This window comes from Diplodia seriata (assembly GCF_021436955.1).
Source record: "Diplodia seriata strain FDS-637 chromosome Unknown scaffold_2, whole genome shotgun sequence".
NCBI classification, from domain to species: domain Eukaryota; kingdom Fungi; phylum Ascomycota; class Dothideomycetes; order Botryosphaeriales; family Botryosphaeriaceae; genus Diplodia; species Diplodia seriata.
The window spans coordinates 214,059-231,258 of record NW_027117309.1 but is presented as its reverse complement, the minus strand read 5'-3'; the positions used below and the strand labels follow the sequence as shown (position 1 = coordinate 231,258).

General features: G+C 58.4%; 4 protein-coding genes across 4 annotated transcripts; 3 read left to right on the top strand and 1 right to left on the bottom strand.

Annotated features, from left to right (window-relative positions):
- Positions 1-268: 268 nt before the first annotated feature.
- Positions 269-2,060, bottom strand: SLS55_001464 (uncharacterized protein; the record flags this gene model as incomplete). The annotated part of the gene is made up of 4 exons (XM_066772958.1): positions 269-1,077; positions 1,126-1,555; positions 1,603-1,874; positions 1,934-2,060. The coding sequence occupies 4 exons, from the start codon at positions 2,058-2,060 to the stop codon at positions 269-271; spliced, it is 1,638 nt and encodes a 545-aa protein (XP_066635525.1).
- Positions 2,061-3,102: 1,042 nt separating this feature from the next.
- On the top strand, positions 3,103-4,365 carry SLS55_001463 (uncharacterized protein; the record flags this gene model as incomplete). Its single annotated transcript, XM_066772957.1, has 2 exons — positions 3,103-3,993; positions 4,096-4,365. The coding sequence occupies 2 exons, from the start codon at positions 3,103-3,105 to the stop codon at positions 4,363-4,365; spliced, it is 1,161 nt and encodes a 386-aa protein (XP_066635524.1).
- A 4,422-nt stretch (positions 4,366-8,787) lies between these two features.
- On the top strand, positions 8,788-11,494 carry SLS55_001462 (uncharacterized protein; the record flags this gene model as incomplete). The annotated part of the gene is made up of 6 exons (XM_066772956.1): positions 8,788-8,894; positions 9,008-9,054; positions 9,140-9,640; positions 9,708-10,142; positions 10,193-10,432; positions 10,692-11,494. The coding sequence occupies 6 exons, from the start codon at positions 8,788-8,790 to the stop codon at positions 11,492-11,494; spliced, it is 2,133 nt and encodes a 710-aa protein (XP_066635523.1).
- A 988-nt stretch (positions 11,495-12,482) lies between these two features.
- On the top strand, positions 12,483-15,374 carry SLS55_001461 (uncharacterized protein; the record flags this gene model as incomplete). Its single annotated transcript, XM_066772955.1, has 5 exons — positions 12,483-12,620; positions 12,671-13,087; positions 13,143-13,242; positions 13,305-13,867; positions 13,920-15,374. 5 exons carry the CDS (start codon positions 12,483-12,485, stop codon positions 15,372-15,374), a joined length of 2,673 nt encoding a protein of 890 aa, XP_066635522.1.
- Positions 15,375-17,200: the final 1,826 nt, after the last annotated feature.

The following is a 17,200-nucleotide window of genomic DNA, read 5'->3' as shown; positions in this document are numbered from 1 at the left end:
CCCTACTTAGTCGGCGAATATGATCGACAAAGCTAACCAAGGATAGTACCCTACAACACTCGTTATTACTTCGTCTTTTCCATCGGGTCACCATGGACATGAGAGCAACTCCGCACAAGTCAAAGCCGTCACTCGGATGGAGACTGAAACGTCTAGCATTGAATTCGGATCACCCTCATCAAAATACTACAGAGCCCACATGGTCATGTCCATCCAATGCCCGCGTATATCATAGAATACAGAAGAACTCCGCAACATTCATTTTACCTTACAGCTTCATGCCCAATGCCTTGTGTACTCTCAGCGACTGCCTGATACTCAGGTCCAGCATGATCTCCTCGGAGCCGCCGGGGATGGCGTAGGCGCGGACGTCCCTGTAGAGGCGCTCGACGCGGCCGCCTTGGCCGCCGCGAGAGTACGACAGACCGCCGTAGATCTGGGAAGCCTCGCGGGCGCAGAACTCGAAGGTGGTGGTGGCCTGGGCCTTGAGACTGGCGATGGCGCCGCCGAGCTTGAGCATGGCCTCCATGTCGCTCATGCGCTGGCACTGGAAGATGAGGTTCTCGAGCCAGGCGTACGAGGCCTCGATCTGGCGGGCCATGTGGGCGAGCTTTAGGCGGATGACGGGATGGTCGATGAGCTTCTTGCCGAAGGTGCGGCGCTTGTGCGCGTACTTGACGCAGTCCTCGTAGCAGACGCGGGAGAAGCGCACGCACTGGATGATGATGCCGATGCGCTCGTGGTTGAAGTTGGTCATGATGACCTTGAAGCCCTGGTTCTCCTTGCCGATCAGGTTCTCCACCGGGACCTTGACGTCCTCGAAGGTGATGTAGGTGGTGCCGCTGCTCCACACACCCTGGCAGTCCATGCGGCGGGTGCTGACGCCACCCATGTCGCGCTCAATGAGCAGGACGGAAACACCGTTCATGCCCTTATCGCTCGTCCGGACGGCGGTGGTGAAGTAGTCACACCAGATACCGTTGGTGATCCACTTCTTCTCGCCATTGACAATGTAGTGCTTGCCATCCTCCGAGAGCTTAGCCTCGCAGGTAAGGTTTGCGACATCACTACCGGCATCTACTACATGTTAGCTCTTGCAACCTACGAAGTTTTGATTGAGCTTACCAGGCTCGGTGATGGCCAAACAAATGCGCTTGTCACCGCTCAGGATGCCGGGAAGGATTCTTTGGACGAGCTCCTTCTTGCCGTGCTTGACGACAGGCGGGCAACCGATACCAAATCCACCAATGACGTTCCACACGAAACCGCCGCTTCCGGAACGCGAAAGCTCATCGGTCAGGAGCATCTCGTGGAAGAGATCCCACTTTGCCGGATCCACGCTTGCTACCGTCTTGTCCGTAAGGTGCTTGGGCCACTCGTGAAGTCCAAGTAGACCAGCAAGATAACCCTTCTCGCCCATGGCCTTGTATATCTCGTCTGGCACCTTCTTGGCCTCGTCCCACTCGGTGACATTGGGGATGATCTCGTTCTCGACCCATTCGCGGATTTCGGCGCGGAGGTCGGCATGCGTCTGGTTGAAGTAGGGAGAGTGGTACTACACGCCACGTCAGATCAAGTTCACTACCAGATCAAGCTACTTACAGTCTGATACCATGACGGATCGGCGAATGGAATCAGGTCACCAAACTGGTCGAGCGGCTCGAAGTCCTCCTGGGGAACAGCTGACACGGTGCCGGACTCGGCCTTGGGCTTCGCCGGGGGCGTCTTTGGTGGTGTTGGGGGAGCAGCAGCAGGCTTGGGCTTGCTGTCAAGCGAGCCGACCTGAAGCTGCTTCTGGTACTTCTTCAGGATTCCCTCATTGTGGTACTTCCAGAACTGCTTCGAGGCGTCCTTGCCAGCAACGCGCTGGAGAACTGGGCGGAACAGTTAGCTGACAGGGGCCAGACAAGTATCAGCTGATGGGAGCACGCACTCTTCTTGCCGCCGGGGTGCTCGTCCTGGAACTTTGACAGGTCGTAGACATCTTCGTCGACGATGATCCACAGGTTGTCGGGCTTGCTGTGCTCGGCCACATCGGCCTTGGAGAAGGTTCCCGACATGATGTGCTGATGGATGGAGTGAGGAAGCAGAGAGAGATGGACGGCGCGGTGGTTTGGGGTACGGACGTAGCGATAAAGAAGGGTGGAGCGGATTAAGAGGGAGTGCTCTCGGCCTTTGGCACGAACAAGTCGTCTTTCACATGCTAGCGGCCAGCGCCCACGTACCCCGGACACGCCTGAGTCTGGGGGAGCCGCACAAGGCTGCGCTCGTGACGTTCGGCTGTCGCAGACGCAGCCAACCACAGCGGCGGGCAATGCTGGCGGCGAGGTCAGCGGTCGCGCCGTCCGGGGTCGCACATGCCGAGGTCCAGCGGCGCCTTGCGTCACCGAGGGCACGTGCACGCCCGCTGCCGAATCAGCACCACGGCATTATGTGCGCTCCTTCCCCGACACTCAGCGCCCGTCAGCTGTGCCCAGCAATACCATGGGAAATACATCAAGACGTCCATCTCTACCAATCGAGGTTGTTTGTTTACAGAGCATGACTGGCCATCCCGGAAGCTGAGCTGACAGCCCGGAACTCCGAGTGTCATGTAGCCATCATACATTTCTTTTGCAGCATACCTTTCAATTTCGGATCTCCTTTCAATATCTTCTGCTTTGGACTCGCACAGAAAACCTTTCCTATTTCCGCAGAATTCGGCCCCCACCTGTGCCGCCCGTCACGGCCCGTCCGTGGCTCAACGACCACCTGCCAGACGGGCCGGCGACATGCTGTCGTCATGACGTAGACATTTGCAGATGAGGTATACGAAGCAGTAGGTACAACTCTACAACAATTCTGTCATCCCAAGACGTCTTCCCACATCGCATTTGTTTATTGCTTTTTACGGAACCGTCGCGAGGTGGGTCCGTCTTCAGCTCATGCATGCATGCACGCTTCAAGAGCCGTCTGCTGCGGGATATCACAGCATCTCCTCACTTTGTGCGACCCAGATGAACCGGCCCGTCCCCTTGCTGAAAGATAAAACCTGAGCTGATTGAGACCAGCTAGAATCATTCAATTCAATTCCAACCGCCACAGTCTAACCATCAAGTCACAATGTCTGCCGACGCAATCCCCGACAGCATGCTCGCATGCCAGGTGGTCGAGGTACATCCATCTCCAGGCCCCAAGCCACCAGCTACCCCAATCCTAACAACCCTCCAGTTCAACAAGCCCTACAAAATCCACCGCATCCCCGTCCCCAAGCACTCCCTCGGCCCTCACGACCTGCTCGTCAAGATCGCCGTCGCCTCGCTCTGCCACACCGACTCGATGGTCTTGCGCGGCACCTTCACGCCGCCGCTCCCCTGCACCGCCTCGCACGAAGGCGCAGGCACCGTCGCCCTCTGCGGATCCGACGTCACGTCCTTCCAGCCCGGCGACCGCGTCATGTGCGGGCTGTACCTACACCCGTGCTCGGCCTGCGCCGACTGCCTCGCGGGCGCGCCGCAATACTGCCCCCGCAGCGCCGGCGCCATCGGCGTGCACACGCACGGCGCCTTCGCCGAGTACGCGCGCGTCGACGCCCGCACCGCCGTGCGCCTGCCCCCCGCCGTCTCCTTCGCGACCGCGGCTCCGCTCGCCTGCGCGGGTTGCACCATCTACCGCGGCGTCGGCGCTGCTACCGGCCTCGTCGCCGGCCAGTGCGTCTGCCTCGTCGGCGCCGGCGGCGGCCTGGGCCATCTCGGCGTGCAGTTCGCCAAGGCGCGCGGGTTGCGCGTCGTTGCGGTCGATGCGCGCGACGAGGGGCTGGCGCTGGCGAGGGAGGCTGGAGCGGATGTCGTGGTGGATGCCCGTGGAGGGAAGGAGAAAGTCGTCGACGAGGTGCAGAGGGTGACGGGTGGTGCGGGGGCCGACGCGACGGTGACGATTTCGGATGCGAGGGATGCGTCGGCGCTGGCGTGCGCGGTGACGAAGGTGCATGGGTTGATGGTGCAGATTGCGCAGGTGAGTCGTTTCTTACCGGGATGCTGGGGGGCGGAGTGAAGAGAATGTGTGTATGTGTGAAGGTCATGAGCTCACGGTCGTTCCATACTCCCGTCGTTGTAGCCTGATGAGGTCGCGGTCCCCTTCCACGAGCTCGTCTTCCGCGACATCAGGATTCACGGCTCGCTCGTCTGCTCGCCGGAAGAGGCGCGCGAGATGATGAAGGTGGTGGCGGAGAACGGCATCTCGGTCAAGACGAACCCGGTGCACGGCTTGGACGAGATCCCGAAGCTGCTGGAGCTGGTGCGCAGCGGGAAAATGGCGGGCAAGGGCATCGTCATTGTTGATCCGGCGCAGATTGAACACGAGAAGACGATTGGAGCGACGATCTGAAAAGGGACCATGGGTCCTTGGGCGGAAAATGACGTTGGAGTTGTGGAGCGGGTCTGAGTTGCCAGTGTCGAGGGGATGTGTGGAGTTTAGTTTCCCGGGTAGAACGACGTCTGAATTCGGTTGGCGGCGGTGATGGCGCGGGTCGTGGTGAGGTGGTGAGGAGGTCGTATCGCGGAGCCGAAGTAGTAGTAGGTGGAACCCCCTGGCCGATCGCACCTGCCAACAGCGGGTGCGGAGCTTCATTCCCAAAACGGCGCCCAAACGTGTCAATAGTTCCATCTACTTCCCTTCCTCTTTGTGGACAACGCCTCCGAGCGCCTTCGAGTCACTACACCACCCGCTTGACATGCAAGGCGGGCCATCTCCTGATACCGACATCGGAAAGCCTCAGTCGGAAGGGAAAAGATCGGGAATAATAGGACCGCAAGCCGCGGGAGCAGCTTTCCGGTGAAGCGGGCCATTGCAAAGTCCAGCAATCTGTTTGACATGTGCACCAGATCAAAAAGCGAAGAAGTGCGGGGTGCGTGAGCAACAAGCCCTCTCTCGCTCTCTCTTCCCCACAGAAAACAAGCTCGCAGCTAAGCAGCCGCTCATCAAGCTGCCCAATCCGAACAACATCCCAGAGGCGGGCCGGCTCTCGCCGGCCAATGGCGCCGTTCTCGTTGTCCCGATTGTTTGCAGAAAGCATATCGGTCGTACTCGTTGGCTCCCGTTTTGCTCCGATGGCGGACAGGGGTCCGGCCCGGCGGGAATGACGCGCACGGCGAGGATCTGTTCTCGTGTGGGGAAACAAAGTGCGCGGGGCGGCGGGGGGTGAGATGCGTGGCGCGCGGGCGCGGGGCATTCGCGCAAGAGGAAATCGGTGATGGTGGTGGTGGGAAGGGCATGGCTGGTGACTCCGCTTGCTTTGTGGGCCATGTGTCTGGCTGACCATGACGGCGCCCTGGCTTAGTGAGTGAGGAGAATGGTCGGCCCTCCCTCTTCTTAAAAGCGCCTTTCCTTCGCTTTTTGTTGTTGGCTGAAAAGTTGTCGGTTTGCTCGCGTGCTCTCTTGCTTGTTTACCTTCCAATATCCATATATCTTCTTCATAAATACTTTGAACAACCACAACATTCCTTCACCACTTCTTCCCCCCTCCCACACCCAACTCAATCCTTCCCACCACCACAATGGTACTCGGCGGCGCAGTCAAGGTCGTCAAGGGCGAGAGCCTCAAGACCAGCGGCGCGCAGACAGAAGGCATGATCCGGATGAACGGCATCGCAGACATGTCCGACCAGATATGCGGCACAAGTACGTTTCCCACCACCACCGCCACCACCACCACCACCACCGCCGCCGCTCTCCGCTAACCACCCACACGCACCGCAGTCATGGTAGCCAAGCCCCACAGCTCCTCCGCCGTCCACCACCACGGCGCCGAAGGTCCGTCCGTTCCATCACCCCCCCATCTCCTCCCCCTTCCTCCCTCCCCTACCCCACAAACGCCGCCACTCACACACACACACACACACACAGACACAATCATCTACGCCGTCTCCGGCCACGGCACCATCGTCAGCGACAACGGCCGCACGCGCCAGGCCCTCGCCCCGGGCGACTTCGCCCTCGTCCCGGCCTTCGCGCAGCACCAGGAGGTCAACGACCACGGCGACGCCGACGCCGTCTGGGTCGTCGCGCGCGGCGGGCGGTCGCCGGTGGTGGTGAACCTGGACGGGTGGGGCCAGGAGCTGAGGCGGAAGAGCGACGCGAGTTACAACAACAATCGGCGGGGGAGCGGCAGCGAGGGGGGCGGGGGCAGCAGTTACGGGGGCAGTCCGGTGGGGAGTCGGAGGTTGTGAGTAGGGAGGTGGATGGGTGGGTGGGTGAGGAGCGGGCGGTTGTTGGTTTCTTGGTTTCTTTTCTCCTGTCTCTCTCTCTTTTTTTTTTTTTTTTTTTTTTTTTTGGGGGGGGGGGGGGGGGGGGGGGGGGGGGGGGCGTAGGACTTCGGGGGTAAGTTTTTGTTGCGAGGGTTATGTTGAGGATGGATTAATTTACGGCCTTTGTGCACACAAATGAGTGTTGTTGTGTGGGATGCAGTGATTTTTCAACACACGTACGTAAGAATTGAGCTCACATAGGTAGTCGAATACAAGATCCGGACGTAAACGTGGGTTTTGAATACGTATATTTACGTCCGGACCTTATATTCGACTACTCATGTGAGTGTGGTGGTATGAGTATCTCCCTTCGTGTGAGCTTAATTCTTCCGTCGCCTATCAAGACACGGTAGGTTGTGAGTCCGTCGTCAAGCTTTTGCGGAACAAACACTTCGAGCCCCCTGCCGTGCGACAACCGGAAGTCGGCCATGCGGGAACCCATTCAAGCTTAACTCTAAAGGCTGGTCGGGAAGGATTATCTAATTTAGCCTGTTTGTGGAGCTGTTCCTGCGTCTATCTTGCTTGTCATGTGAGCTTGGTCAGAATCCAAAAAAAAAAAAAAAAAGTGATCAGCAGATGCCGGCGGCCGAAGAAGGCGGATCTAATGGGTGACCTTCACCCCGGATTTTCTGAAACAGCTAAACGTGGTCTTTATACGGATGACTTGCAGATGTGATGTCGTCAGGAGTGGAGATGGCGCAAGCTTCTGTAGGGTTTGGTTTCTCGAGTCCTTTCCACGTCAAAGCTACCCGCCGAATCCAGCGGAGATTTATGACACTGCTATCAGAGTCGTCTTGTCTCGGCCTCTGCGAAAAAGAAATTTGCTAGACTGCGATGAAGATATCAGCTATTCCCGCCACTGCGAAACTTGCGTCCACTGGAACAAGTATGAATGAGAAGCCTCGTCGAGGTCGGAGCCGTGCAATATTGACGGCCAAGGTAGTACGGAGAAGAGAGAGCACACGGCTGCATGCGCCTGAGTCCGACAGCGAACGATTCCAGCCTCAAAAGTCGACGGGAGCGGAAAGGTACAGGTACACGTAGTGGGAAGAAACGACTCGAAGTCGCACGACACTGCAGCGCCACCATGTCTCGGTAAGGGAAAGCCGAGCACGCGCTGCGGGCATGAGACTGCTGGTAACCCGGTCTATCATGTGCTGTGTCCGACTCTACACGCGTGCGCCTGAGACGACAAAGCCCCGTGTTTGGCCATGATGCTGCTGCTGCTGCTGCACTTCTTCTCGAGGACAGGGCATAATGTTCGTCGAGGACACCGGATAATTGCATCGTTGTACGGGTAGGTACAAATTAATGTTGCGGCGCTCCTCCTCCAAGTAGGTACCATCCAGCTAGCCGTAGACGGTAGGTTGCAGCGGCAGGGTATGAATGAGGCCAAGGCACAAGGCGCTGCTGGTTTGTGGCGTAATGGTTGTCAAGCCATAGAGGTCCAACGCATTGGCAGATGGCAGCAGGACTATGGATAAAACATGGGTGAGGGAAACAAGGGTTTCATTTGTCGTGAGGTAAACAGCGACAACGGGAAGAAGGAAGGTCGCACATGTGCAGGAGATAGGGGGACACGAGCGGCTGCAGCAATAGATAAAAGCACCGAACCGTGGCAGCCAGGAACAAACCAATCAGACGCGTCGGTCGCGGGGCGTGCCAAAGGCATGTAGTCTTGCAGGGTAGGGATCGTCGCCCACAACCATCAATGCTCCATCGCCGTGCATGCTCTTCCCGTTGCGTGTGCGATAAACCCGAATACCCTTCAGCTCAGCGACCGCCCTCATCCCCATTCGCCACGACTCGGGCGGCCATCTAGAAAGGAAATATAAGCTCCTGCTTTCTGCGTAAGTAGCTTTCAAGCCTCACGGCCGATGCCCTGCAAGCTGGCATGCAGCAACTTCGTCCGCCATGCAGCACCGGGTCTATTTCGCTAGCCCATCCTGTATCACAGGACCGATGCGGCACGCTATTGACGGAGACCCATGTCGTCCTTCCTGCTTCCCGCGTCTCCCAGAGAGAGGCTGTAAGTAGAAGCACGCTCCCGCCCTCACGCTCCTGATACGCTCACGCGCTTTTGACCGACGACCCTCCCACACCCACCCGGCTGACCTGCGATCCGCCCTATCGTGGCATCTCCTCCAACACCGTGCTCGAATCCGCCTCTCCGTTATGAAAATTGCCCGTTTGCTCGCGTGCGCCCCACTTGTGATGAGCAAGAGAGTGTAGGTGGGCGACGCCGATCTATAAGAGAAATACATGGACCGACCGTTCCGTGGATAAGTCAAAGACACTCCAGGACCTGCGCATCTTCCGGACCCTGGCCCGGCTATTTTTCATCGCTGCTCCTCTGGTGCCATGGACTGACTGGGCAGCACCTCACTGAGAACGCAATTTCCTCGTCAGCCTTTGCTTTGTGGTTCCGCTTCCGGTAGTCGCAGCCTATCGCTTCAAACAACTTTCCACTTTTTAGTCCTTCTCTTTGTGATACCCCATCGTTATGGCCAGTATTGTATCGTCTTTAGCGCTGGTGCTGGTGGTCCACGAGATAGGCGGTGCGGCGTTGGCGCAGTATACCACGGACTACACGCAATACGTCGATCCCTTGTAAGTCGGCCATGCTTCCACGCTCCCAAGCTCGCGGCGACTGCTTTCTCTCATCAGAGGCAGTAACGTCTCCAAGCCAACAAACCGCGCTGACCCCCATCACCACCTTCCAGTCACGGGACCGAAAACGGCGGCAACGTCTTCCCAGGCGTCGTTCCCGGTAAGCTGTCCCCCGAGTTCTTTCTTCCCTTTCTTTTTGATATACTTCTCGATCCTCGCTTACATACGCACACCACGCGCCCCAGCCCCCTTCTCGGTGGTCAAGCTCGGCATCGACGTCTCGTCCGGCACCACGGATGCCTACTCGGGCTACCTCCCGGCGGGCAACGTGACGGGCTTCAGCATGCTGCACGAGAGCGGCACCGGCGGCGCGCCCAAGTACGGCGTCGTCTCGCAGCTGCCCGTCGTCGGCGACTCATCGCTGGCCAACCCCCTCGCCGACCTGGGCGTGGCGAGGGGCGCGGCGGACGAGGCGAGCGTCGGCTACTACCGCGCGCGGCTAGCGAACGGCGTAACGGTGGAGCTGGCGGGGACGGACCATGCGGGCATGTACCGGTATGCGTTCCCTGAGAATCGTGGGGGAGCGCCGTCGGCGGCGGCGGCGGTGGTGGTTGTGGATGTGTCGCACGTGTTGCCGTCGTTTAGGGGGTTGGGGTGGGGGCAGGGGTATGCTGGCGGGGCGTTCGAGATTTTCGACGACGGGCATTACGAGGGTAGCGGGACGTACAACAACGGTTGGAATCTTGGTGAGTAGTTTGCGGCTTGGACGATTTCGAGATTGCCGGCTAAGTCGACCTTTTCCCCCCCCACCAGCACCCAACTGGACCATCTATTTCTGTGGCAGGTTCAACGCCACGGCGGCAAGTAGCAAGACTTTCTCGGGAAACGGGACCACGCTTGACCAGTATGGTGAGCAGTCGCGGGTGTCTGGCGACAAGCGTTTGGGTGGCGTGTTCACGTTTGATGAGACGGCTGTCTCGTCGAGAGTGGGTGTCTCGTTCATTTCGTCGGAGAAAGCCTGTCGGTTCCTGGACGATGAGTTGCCGTCTGATGTCACCTTGGAGTCTCTGGTCTCTGCTTCTCGGGATACATGGAACACCCAGGTCTTCTCCAAGGTAACCACAACGGAGACGAATACGGAGTACCTGACACAGTTGTACTCCAGCTTGTACGGAATGCACCTGATCCCGTCCAATCGCACCGGAGAGAACCCCTTGTGGGTAACCGATGAGCCGTACTATGACGATTGTGAGCCAGGCCGATAGCGACACTCATGCAAAGGCTAACGACGCTCGTAGGGTTTACGCTTTGGGATCTGTTTCGCTGTACTACGCCGTTAATGCATGTTCTTCAGCCTGAGGCATACGAAGAACAGATCCGCTCCTTCATCGACATCTGGAGGAACGAGGGGTTTATGCCTGATGCGCGATCGTCGAACTGGAACGGCCGTGTCCAGGGCGGAACCAATGCCGATAACGTTCTTGCTGATGCCTACGTTAAGGGGGTAAGAGGAGCCATTGACTGGAATGAAGGCTACGGTAAGCCAAGCCGGAGCTTTCCCACAAGACGATACTGATGGCACCGCAGGCGCAATGCTCACCGATGCGGAGACGGTGCCAGCCAATAGCTATGATCCATCCACAGCTCCAGATGTGTCGTCCACCAAGGAGGGGAGGGGGGCGCTACCAGACTGGCTCCATTATGGGTGGATCACGCCCACATACTCACGAGCTGTCTCCAGAGCGGTGGAGTATTCAGCCAATGACTTTGGCTTATACCAAGTGGCTTGTGGATTAGGCCGGGATGACGACGCCACAAAGTATTTCAGCAGATCGCGCAATTGGCGAAACCACTGGAACCCAAACGCTACAGCGCTGGGCTTCAGCGGCTTTGTTGTCCCGCGGAATGCCGACGGTACTTTTGTACAGCAGGATCCTCTCTCGTGCGCCGGTTGCTACTGGCCGGATCCCTACTATGAGGACAGTCCGTACACGTACAGCTTCAATGCGATCCACGACATGGAGAACCTGATCAGGCGGGCCGGGGGCTCGGACACGTTTGTTAAGCGCCTGGACACATTCTTCTCGCAGGGCCTCTACCAGCCGGGGAACGAGCCGAGTTTCACGACGCCCTACTTGTACAACTACGCGGGCCGACAGGATCTGACGGTCCGGCAGATCCGCACGACCGGATACAACAACTACAGCGCGGGGCGGGACGGCATTCCGGGGAACAGCGACGCGGGTAGCCTACAATCTTGGATGCTCTGGAACATAATCGGCCTCTACCCCGTGACCGGGCAGACCACGTTCCTGGTGGGGAGCCCGTGGTTTGAGCAGCTGACGATCTCGCTGGGCGGCGGCAAGTTCCTCAACATCACGTCCAACGTGGACGCGGCGACGCAGCGCGCCGAGGGGGCGTACTACGTGCAGAGGCTGACGGTCAACGGCGAGGCGTGGGACAGGGCGTGGGTCACATGGCAGGACGTGTTCGCGGAGGGCGGAGAGATGGCGTTCGAGCTTGGCGCGACGCCGCAGGGGTGGGATTCGGGCGATGCGCCGCCCAGCCCGGCGTCTCAGCAGTCGAGCAGCTCCGCCTGATGCCAGCTCAGGCCGGGGGGCGTGATCAACAGGGACGACGGCGGAGGCGTGGGCGGTGAGGCTGCGGCGGCAGCTGGAGGCGTGGTGGGCGCGGAGGCGGCGACGCGGGCGTTGTGGGCCATGGCTAGCCTGAACGTGGTGTTGACTGTAGCAACGAGCGTGGTCCTGTGGCAGGCGTTGGTGTTACGGAGGCGTCTCTTGCAAGCGCAGAAACAACAGCCCGAGGCCGCTAGTGGAGCGCGCTAGAGATCTGCACGAAATTAGAGCGATAAGGTGCTATTATCAGTCAACGGCGCTAGGAGGTTAATTCGACAATGCAATCGCGTGGGTACGAACGAGCCAGCAGCAGCGCGGGGCCGGGGTCTGGGCTCAGCAGGCGGTGTGTGAGAGTCGCAGTTTTGGGCGCAAGCTCGTGAAAGTTGGGGGTGCAGGCAGGCGAGAAACGTGGGTGCCTGGGTGCCTGGAAGCTGGGACAAGGCAAGCTCGTGCAAGGGAGCTCCTGGCTAGCCCTCTCTCTCCACGTCTTGCGACCCCACACGCCGTATCAATCAACGCAAACAGCATCGTGCCGGGCCCTTTATTCCATTCTTCGTTCACCTCGCTCGCTTGCGCCCATGTCAGATGGGCCACGCCCAACCCGGGTGGCTTGGCCCTTTGTCTCGAGTCAGCCAATCCCGATCGCAGGCCAAGATGGCGCCCTGGGGACGACTCGCCCAGACCCCCAAGCCGCAGCCCAGCTCCTGGCCTTGGCTTGCCATCCGTCACCGCGTCAGCCCGTCAGATCACGCTCACCACCTCAAGCTTGGGGCGAGCTTCTCGGCTGGTGCGCCTGAATTGTTCAATCCGCCTGCGCCGTCTGGTTCCGCGAGCTACATATACACTCCCCGCGCTGCTCTTCTCCACAACCAGCCCCAATCTTTGGCCCGACACCTCCACACCTCCCATCTCATCCCCGGGATCCCGGCGGCCTCTGAGCACTCGCGACACCATGTCGTCCGTCACCAGCAGCTCGGCCACGCCCTCGGCCTCGAGCTCCAACAGAGCTCCCGAGCAGGCCGGCATCCTTGAGGGCAACAACCCGACACACTACAACCCCAAGGAGCCCATCATCATGTTCATTATCCAGGTACTGCCCCGCGCCCTCTGTTTGCGCCCCGCAAGGCTGACCCTCTGCAGGCCGGTATCATCATTATTTTCTGCCGTGCCCTTCACTATCCTCTGCAGAAGCTGCGCCAGCCGCGCGTCATCGCCGAAGTTATCGGCGGCATCTTGCTGGGCCCGTCGGTCATGGGCCAGATCCCGCACTTCACCGAAACCATATTCCCTACCGCTTCAATGCCGAACCTTACACTGGTCGCCAACTTGGGTCTTGTGTTGTTCTTGTTCCTGGTCGGTCTCGAGGTTGATCTGCGCTTCCTCCTCAGCAATTGGAAGGTTGCGTTGAGCGTGGGCTTGGCCGGAATGGCACTTCCCTTTGGCCTCGGTGCCGCCATCTCCTACGGGCTGTACCATGAGTTCAGAGGCGAAGGGGGCACCGTGCCGATTAATTTTGGCGTGTACCTCCTCTTCATCGGTGTCGCCATGGCTATCACGGTAAGCTAGGCGCCATGCGTGGGCTCCATGTGGCGGCGCTGACACGAGCTTCTAGGCTTTCCCCGTCTTGTGCAGGATTTTGACCGAACTAAAATTGCTCACCACTCCGGTCGGTGTCATCGTGCTTTCTGCTGGTGTTGGTAACGACGTCGTCGGTAGGTTACATCGGTTGGCACGTTCCAAACACCGTTTCATGCAACTAACCCAAAATTCTCAGGCTGGATCCTCCTTGCTCTTTGCGTTGCACTCGTCAATGCAGGTACCGGGCTGACCGCCCTCTGGGTCTTACTTGTTGCTGTCGGCTACACGCTCTTTGTCTGGTTCGCTGTCAAGCCTGCTTTCTGGTGGCTGCTACGCAGGTCCGGCGCTCTTCAGGATGGACCCAGCCAGGGGATCATTGCTCTGACAATGCTCCTGACGCTCGCTTCCGCCTTCTTCACTGGCGTCATCGGTATTCATCCCATTTTCGGAGCTTTCATTGTTGGCCTTATCTGCCCTCACGAAGGAGGCTTTGCCATCAAAGTAACGGAGAAAATCGAGGATATCGTAGGCGCCGTCTTCCTCCCCCTCTACTTTGCGTTGTCCGGTCTCAACACCAATTTGGGACTTCTCGATACTGGAATGACATGGGCGTACGTCGTTGGCGTCATCTGCGTCGCTTTTTGTGCCAAATTCATTGGCGCAGCTGGAGCAGCGCGCCTCTGCGGCCTTGTCTGGAGAGAAAGCTTCACCATTGGCGCCCTCATGAGTTGCAAGGGCCTGGTTGAACTCATCGTCTTGGTAAGTTGAACGAACCACTAGTGAAAGCCTGTCTCTAACTGACCGCCTCCAGAACATTGGACTGCAAGCCAAGATCCTCAGTCAGCGTGTTTTCACCATCTTTGTCGTCATGGCCTTGGTCACGACTTTTGCCACGACCCCCCTTACCTCCTGGCTGTATCCCCCTCATTACCAACGCAAGATTGAGGCTTGGAAGAGGGGCGAAATCGACTGGGATACGGGCGCTGTCATCAAGCACCAGGAAGAAAGCACCGATGAAGTCGCCTTCGAAAAGCTGGAAAGCGCAAAGGCTCAAAGCTTACTTGTCTATCTTCGTCTGGACAACATGTCGGCTTTGCTTCCCTTTGTATCGTTGTTCGGTGTTCGGTCCAGCAATGGCGGGCACAAGTCACACCCCTCCAAGCCATCGGAGTCGCATGAGCAGGAAAGTTCCGTGGTGACGAAGAGACCTGTCAAAGCCCATGGCATTCGTTTGCTGGAACTCACCGACCGTGACTCTTCAGTCATGAAGGTATCTGAGGTGGACGAGTTTGGTCTGCACGATCCTGTTGTAAACACCTTCAGGACATTTGGCTACCTCAACAACCTTGCAATTTCTGGGGAAGTCGATGTCGTACACGGAAGCTCTTTCTCGGACACGCTGATTTCCCGCGCTTCGGACATGTCCTCGGATCTGGTCATCATCCCCTGGAGCGAGACGGGAAACATGTCTGAGCTTGCTGTCATTTCCAATGATGCAGTCCGTCACAAACTTCACACAAGCGCCTACAACGGCTTCGTTAGCTCGGTCCTTAGTAACACTGCCAGCGTAGCAGCTGTGTTCATTAACAACAATTTCGGCGGTTCCGGCAGAAAGGATCGGAAAAAGTTACAGCGTACTGTCAGTCATATCAGCCTTCGCAGCAACCAGGAAAAGAACATCCCGTTGGCACCGAGCGCGGACAGGACGCACCACATCTTCTTCCCCTTCTTCGGCGGGGCTGACGATCGGGCCGCAATTCGTCTCGTCCTTCAGCTTGCCGAGCACCCGGATGTCACTGCAACACTCGTCCACTTTGAAACACCCAGCGACTACTTCGAGTCTGCTGAGATCACGCCGGCAGATACAGATTCGCCGGCAACTGGCAAGCAACCCACAGCATCCGTGGCGCCTAGTGCGGATAAAGACGGTGCGTTCTTCCAAGCGTTGCGCAGCTCGGTCCCTAGCGAGATGCAAGACTCGGTTCTCTTCGATTCGGTGACGACGACGAGTCCCATCTCGGCGGCCATCGAGCGCGCACAATCCGAGGTTGGACAAAATCCACGCAATGCCGGTGATCTCATCGTGCTGGGACGCAGCATTGCGCAATTCTCAGCGTTCACCAAGGAGAGCGTGAAGGACGTGGTAACAGACGACATCGACACGGAGGCCCAGAAATGCCTGGGCATTGTGGCGGAGACGGTTGTCAGGTCGAAAGCCAAGGCCAGCGTCCTGGTCGTGCAGGGTCGCACTCTGGCCGCGGAGTAAGATGATGGAGCGGACTGAAGAGCGAACAGCCAGCAACAAGGGACACGCCATTGGATGCGAAAGTGTCATGATTCACGAAGGATGATGTCTGAGTTTTTACCGATACCTCCGCTTGTCTTATATCTTCTGTGTTGGGATTGGTCCAACGCCGTTCTTCCGGGATTTATCGATGCGTTGTACAGCAGCCACGCGGCATTCCGCGACTATAGATTCTTACTTTGAATTAACTGATTTTACTTCGGCTGCACTATCACATGCTGGCGATGTGCGAGTCAAGATAGCTACGGCTGATGATGTGTCGCTGGCGCAACCTCGATGCAATCAATAATAGTGGCGAAGAGACGGGCTTTGCATGGCGGGATTAGCGGCAACGATTTACATCATCTCATGCTTACCCCGCCATGTCTCATGACATGCGCACTCTGATCAAGCCATCCACGGCATACCAAGCTCAACTGCCACGAGGCAATGCCTTCGTCTCTCGGCTCGAGGCCACGGGCATCCGGATCGAACAGAGGTAAGCCAAGTGCTTCTCCGCTCCACGATGGCGCGCCCTTCGACCGGCAGCCAGGCTAACGGGAAGGCCTAACATGATCCCCTGCTTACGTCTCATGTTCGAATCCATGCTCCGGACGCCGTCTGAGGGCTGTCTCCTGCTTAAACCCCGGCTTTGGCGACTGCCGCAACTAAACTGCTGTTAGCAAGTCCACACGGCTCCACACTGCACCCCCGGGCCGTAGCGAAATAGAGTTCCGCGACTTAAGTACAACCGCGCTGTAGGCCATTAGGTAGCTCGGCCGATCTCCCGCTCCACGCTCCATTGGCGCGCGCAGATGTTTCAAGCGCTTTGGTGCCGCCAATCTCCTGATCGGTCCTTCCGCTGCGCCGTCTACGTGCTGGAGGCTCAGGAGGCCCAGCATCGAAGACTTGCTCGCTGCCTGGCCGGGACCCGCTCAAGATCTGCTCTTCATCTTACCGTACATGCGTCGACTAGCGATCATCCGGTCCATCCTGCGGTCCATTGGACGGTGACGACTTGTGGGCAACAGTCGCCAACCGCTAGCCAACGGCGATCGATTCTCACCGCCTATTTTTCGACAACGCCGCCACTTCGTATCCCAGACACGCGCGCCCGCAAAGACTCTCTCTCTCTCCTCGTGGGAAAAAGCGCGAGTTCGTCTTGCTCCCTTCCAACTGAACCCGCTCGCTTTCGCCGTCGTTTTGCCTGCGCGTTGCGCCGCCGCTACTCCAAGCTCCATCTCACAGCTCCGGACAGGGGTACGATTGGATGCACCAATAGGAGCGTCGCACCTCTTTGCGAATGCTTTGCAGAGTTTCCACCCAGCCTCGTCCTTGGCTGCATCCAGGCCCTGCACTACGTGGCAGCAGCAGCGAATTCCAAAATAATAGCCGTTTCGTAAAGGAGAACCGGGACGCGCGGGTGGTGGGAGCGGGTCGACGCGGTGGCCATGTCGCAGGTCGCCGACGCCGATTGGAACACGACGCCAGCAGGCACCGCGCCCGATGGGCAACTCAGCAACCTCATCGACTCGCCGTCGCTCGGCTATCAGGTCACCGCTTCCAATGTCGTGTGCGCCGTCTTTGTGACTTTGACCGTGGGCTTGAGGTTCTATACCCGCATGCATATCGTCCGAGGGCTGGGCGTCGATGACTGTGAGACCGCCTTTCCTCTGTCTTTTCCATTCTCTTTTCCTTATCTCGCCGATTCCCTTGCCCCTGGCGCAGACCGCATCTCCGCTGACGCCTCGACAGATGCACTGCTTGTGGCTGTGGTGTTTTGGGCGCTTCTGGTAGCCATCCTCGAG